The sequence below is a fragment of the Peromyscus californicus genome, unplaced genomic scaffold, assembly GCF_007827085.1.
Source record: "Peromyscus californicus insignis strain IS unplaced genomic scaffold, ASM782708v3 Scaffold_11__1_contigs__length_118956290, whole genome shotgun sequence".
Classification (NCBI taxonomy): domain Eukaryota; kingdom Metazoa; phylum Chordata; class Mammalia; order Rodentia; family Cricetidae; genus Peromyscus; species Peromyscus californicus.
The window spans coordinates 73,357,121-73,362,012 of NW_026294402.1; the positions used below are offsets into that span (position 1 = coordinate 73,357,121).

The 4,892-nt window shown below is 52.5% G+C and overlaps 1 protein-coding gene across 1 annotated transcript; it reads right to left on the reverse strand.

The window, feature by feature from the left end:
- Positions 1–256: 256 nt before the first annotated feature.
- On the reverse strand, positions 257–3,592 carry Eef1a1 (eukaryotic translation elongation factor 1 alpha 1). The gene is made up of 8 exons (XM_052715068.1): positions 3,489–3,592; positions 2,323–2,500; positions 2,033–2,212; positions 1,649–1,945; positions 1,419–1,569; positions 1,079–1,335; positions 764–998; positions 257–669 (listed from the first exon to the last, which is right to left on the reverse strand). The coding sequence occupies exons 2-8, from the start codon at positions 2,464–2,466 to the stop codon at positions 545–547; spliced, it is 1,389 nt and encodes a 462-aa protein (XP_052571028.1). The 5' UTR covers positions 2,467–2,500; positions 3,489–3,592; the 3' UTR covers positions 257–544.
- Between the last annotated feature and the right edge of the window lie 1,300 nt (positions 3,593–4,892).

The window sequence follows — 4,892 nt, forward strand, 5'->3', positions numbered from 1 at the left end:
TAGACTATCCTGTATCTAACCTTATCAACTTCTTTACATACCTTCAAATGTCCCAACCACTAACTAGAAACCAGGATTCCCATAGCTAATTAAGATTACAAGTTTACAGTTTTAAAGCCATCCCTTGGGCCCTTGAAATGGCTCAGCCCTGGGTAAAGACAGATGACAAGAGTTCAATCCCCAGGGATGCAAGTTGGACACCATCCAACTTGTCTAAAGCACTTAGTGATGACGTTTCAGCATTGACCGAGACAGATTTCTCATTAAACTTGTTTTAATGGGTCTCAAAATTCTGTGACAGATTTTTGGTCAAGTTGTTTCCATTAAAAAGTACTGATTTTGAAAACTAATAACTTAAAACTGCCACACACAAAAAAAAATGGTCCACAAAACATTCTCCTTTCCTTCTGAAGGTTTTACGATGCATTGTTATCATTAACCAGTCTTTTACTATTAAACTTAAATGGCCAATTGAGACAAACAGTTCTGAGACCGTTCTTCCACCACTGATTAAGACTGGGGTGGCAGGTGTTAGAGAGAATATTCATTTAGCCTTCTGAGCTTTCTGGGCAGACTTGGTGACTTTGCCAGCTCCAGCAGCCTTCTTGTCCACAGCTTTGATGACACCCACAGCAACTGTCTGCCTCATGTCACGAACAGCAAAACGACCTATTACAGAAAGACCATTGGTGAGAATTTGTTCATACACCATTTCACAGTCCATAAAAGTATTTAGTGCAACAGAAACTTCAGTTATGCTTACCCAATGGAGGATAATCAGAGAAGCTCTCAACACACATGGGCTTGCCAGGAACCATATCAACGATGGCTGCATCACCGGATTTCAAGAATTTAGGGCCATCTTCCAGCTTCTTACCAGAACGACGATCAATCTTTTCTTTAAGCTCAGCAAACTTGCATGCTATGTGAGCAGTGTGACAATCCAGTACAGGAGCATAGCCAGCACTGATTTGGCCTGGATGGTTCAGGATAATCACCTGAAGAAAAACAGCTCTTAAGTACTGCCTTCAGCTTCTGCGTGCAACCAACTTACACACTTGCCACCCATCTTAATTACCTGAGCGGTGAAGCCAGCAGCTTCCATGGGTGGGTCATTTTTGCTGTCACCAGCAACGTTGCCACGTCTAACGTCTTTGACGGACACGTTCTTTACATTGAAGCCCACATTGTCCCCAGGAAGAGCTTCACTCAAAGCTTCATGGTGCATTTCAACAGACTTTACTTCTGTTGTCACATTGACTGGAGCAAAGGTAACCACCATTCCAGGTTTTAAAACACCAGTCTCCACTCGGCCCACAGGGACGGTTCCAATACCTGAAACATTTACAGTATATAAGGTGAAGACAAGTGGACATACCTCAGAATAGTTCAGCCCAGCATCCCAATGTTCTACTTACCACCAATTTTGTAGACATCCTGGAGGGGCAGTCGCAGAGGCTTGTCAGTTGGACGAGTTGGTGGCAGAATGCAATCCAAAGCTTCCAGCAGTGTGGTCCCACTGGCACTGCCATCTTTGCGGGTGACTTTCCATCCCTTGAACCAAGGCATCTAAAACACAGGGTAACCAATGTTATATAGCCTCCCCACTTCCAGCTTTTTCCATTGAACTACCTGCAAAGTCACTTACATTAGCACTTGGCTCCAGCATGTTGTCACCATTCCAACCAGAAATTGGCACAAATGCTACTGTGTCAGGGTTGTAGCCAATTTTCTTAATGTAGGTGCTGACTTCCTTAACAATTTCCTCGTATCTCTTCTGGCTGTAGGGTGGCTCGGTGGAATCCATTTTGTTGACACCAACAATTAGCTGTTTCACACCCAGAGTGTAAGCCAGAAGGGCATGCTCACGGGTCTGCCCGTTCTTGGAGATACCAGCTTCAAATTCACCAACACCAGCAGCAACAATCAGGACAGCACAGTCAGCCTTTAAGAAATAAGGTGTCATACTCCGTTAATTAATGATAACCTTTCGCTGGTTAATAAGAGTCAGGAGTCTGTAAATTTTACAAACCTGAGATGTGCCTGTAATCATGTTTTTGATAAAGTCTCTGTGTCCTGGGGCATCAATGATAGTCACATAGTATTTGCTGGTCTCAAATTTCCACAGGGAGATGTCAATAGTGATACCACGCTCACGCTCAGCTTTCAGTTTGTCCAAGACCCAGGCATACTTGAAGGAGCCTTTTCCCATCTGTTGAGCAATTCAGAATTACTACACTCAAACCTCTAGGTTTTCAGAAAAGTATTTCCTCCTTAGAGTATATTCCCACCCTCCTTCCTTTCCCTTTGCATCAGACTTGCCTCGGCAGCCTCCTTTTCGAACTTTTCGATGGTTCGCTTGTCGATTCCACCACATTTGTAGATCAGGTGGCCGGTTGTGGTGGACTTGCCTGAATCTACGTGTCCAATGACGACGATGTTGATGTGAGTCTTTTCCTTTCCCATTTTGGCTTTGAATTAGCGGTGGTTTTCACAACACCTTTTAAAATGAAAAAAAAAAAAAGAGGTCGAAAATCACCTTTGAACCGCTAAGCAGCTCGAGACATTAGCCTTCGCTCCAAACGCAAAGGGGCAAATTCCAAGAATGACTTCCCTCGCCAGGCTGGCCTGCCTGCAGTCTCCACCCACCAAATGTGAGCAAACTCCAACGCCATTAGCCTGCTCCCCCTCCCCCAGCCGAGACGAGCGCGGCTCCGAAAGCAGCAGCCCGAGGTGACTGAACTGCGGCCGGGTACACTACGGGGTCACAGGAAGCAGCGGCCGGCGAGGGGCAAGGCCCTCTTCCTTTGTGTGGGTGACTCACCCGCCCCGCTCCGCCGGGCTGCCGCGTCCTCCATTTTGAGCTGCGAGCTACAGGGCCCGGGAGCGGCCATCTTTCCGCGCACGCAACTGGTGCCGGGCGGGCGGGCGGGCCGGCCTCGCCCTCGTCGGGGGCGAGAGGACACGGCGCCGCCAGGGCAGACCGCGTCGGGCGCCGGGGACCCCCTGGCCCCAGCACCTCAATCCCACGCCTGGTCGCCCCGGCAAACCACGGGCCTCGCCCCGTCCAAGTGGCGTCGGACATGTGCTCCGAGACGGGCGGGCCCCAGTGCCGCCCGCACGCCTGTCGCCGATCCCACCCAACATGAGGTCCACGGGGTCCGTAGGAGCAACTCCACACCCGTCCTTTGTTAGCCCGGGCCGCCGCGGAGGTAGCCGGGGACAGCGGGGCAGAAAGCCCCAAGTGCGCTCGGCGCGGCACGCGGCGGCGGCGGCGGCGCCGCAAGCACGCTAGGCCGCAAGCCGGACACGAGGCGAGGCTCCGGGGCTGCCGCTGGGCCGCACACGCTCCCTCCCGCACGGCCCGCCGATCGCGGCGGCAATGCTCGCAGGGAAGCCTGGAGGTCGACCCCCCCCCCCCTGCACGCCAGCCCGGCCCGCTCAAAGAAGGGACCCCCGGGCCCGCGGGAGCCACATCCGCCACTCACCTGCGTTCTGACGGCAAACCCGTTGCGAAAAAGAACGTCTAAGGCGACTACCGCACTTTTATACCGTCCTCCCCCCACCCTCGGGAAGGGGGCGGGGCCGGCACACGACACCACTTTCCCAGTTTGCCCCGCGCCGGCTCCCCGGCCCCCGCTCGGCGCGCCCTTCCCCCACCGCCGGGGACTGTGGGCTTGTGCGCTCCGGCCGACCCGCGAGCAGCCCCCGGCGCATGCTCCCCCCGCTGTGCAGGGCGGGCACCGCGATTCGGGGCTGTGAGGGCGGGGGGAACTTAGCGACGGTCCCTGGATTCCCCGGAGGCGAAGGCGATCCCTCCTTTTGTATGAATTACTCTCGGCTCCAGCCGGGGGTGGGGCGGTGAGGCGCTGGCCAAGAGGGCGTCCGGAATCCGTCCCTACCCTTCCTGGCTCCACTGCCTGGGCTGTGTCGAGATCTGGGTGTCCCTTCCCACGGAGGCTACCTCCCGACGTCACCCCGCCATCCTCCCGCTCGACCCCCGCCTCCCTTGCTCCTCCAGCCCGGAGAGGAGCACAATGCTGGGGACCCTTCAGGGTCCCAGACCCCAAGGGCTGAGCTCGGTGGACGAGAGAGCTCGACGGATCTGCCCCTGTGCTGGCCTCTTGGTTCATTCCATCCAACGCCAGCTGCTTCTCTGGAAGCCTGAAGCGCGCTTCACGCCCTAGGAGTTCCGTTCAGAATATGCTTCAATCCTACAGTTAGCTTTACTCCTGATTCTAGGCTTGTTACGCTAAAAATGATGGTGGGTGCGCGCATTTTTTTTTTTTTCGTGTGCAGTTATTTGGTAGAGCATGAGGAATCCGAAAAGAATCTAGTCACTCCACATGGTCTCATTTAGAGGCCAGCATCAGCAATCTTACTCTCCCAGTGCCCATCCCTAACACTTTTGTGAAATCAGAGCTTCTCAAAAATGGCTCGTCATATTATTTAAGTGCTTTTCTTCCCTGCAGTTCCAGTGATCATAACTGCATTTTTTTTGTTGTTTTGTTTTGGTTTTGAGACAAGGTCTCTCTTTTTAGCCCTGGGTGCCCTGGAACTCACTATGTAGACCAGGCTGACCTCAAACTCAGAGATCCTCCCTGCCTCTGCCTCCTGCGTGCTGGAATTAAAGGCGTGCACCACCATGCTTGCGGTGGCCATTTTTAAATGCCTCTCAGGGCAGGCACTTAGAAGTGTTTCTCAGGAGAAAAACTTCTTTGCTGTTTGTTTCTTAAGGTTAGCGGTGGAAAAAAGTATTTTGAAATGGGATATGGGGTGGTGGAGATGGAACCCAGGGCCTCTGCACATCAGGCAAACACTCTTATCACTAAGCTACATTTTTAGCCCATAGAGCATTTATTTTTAATAACCTGATTATGGATCATTAGATC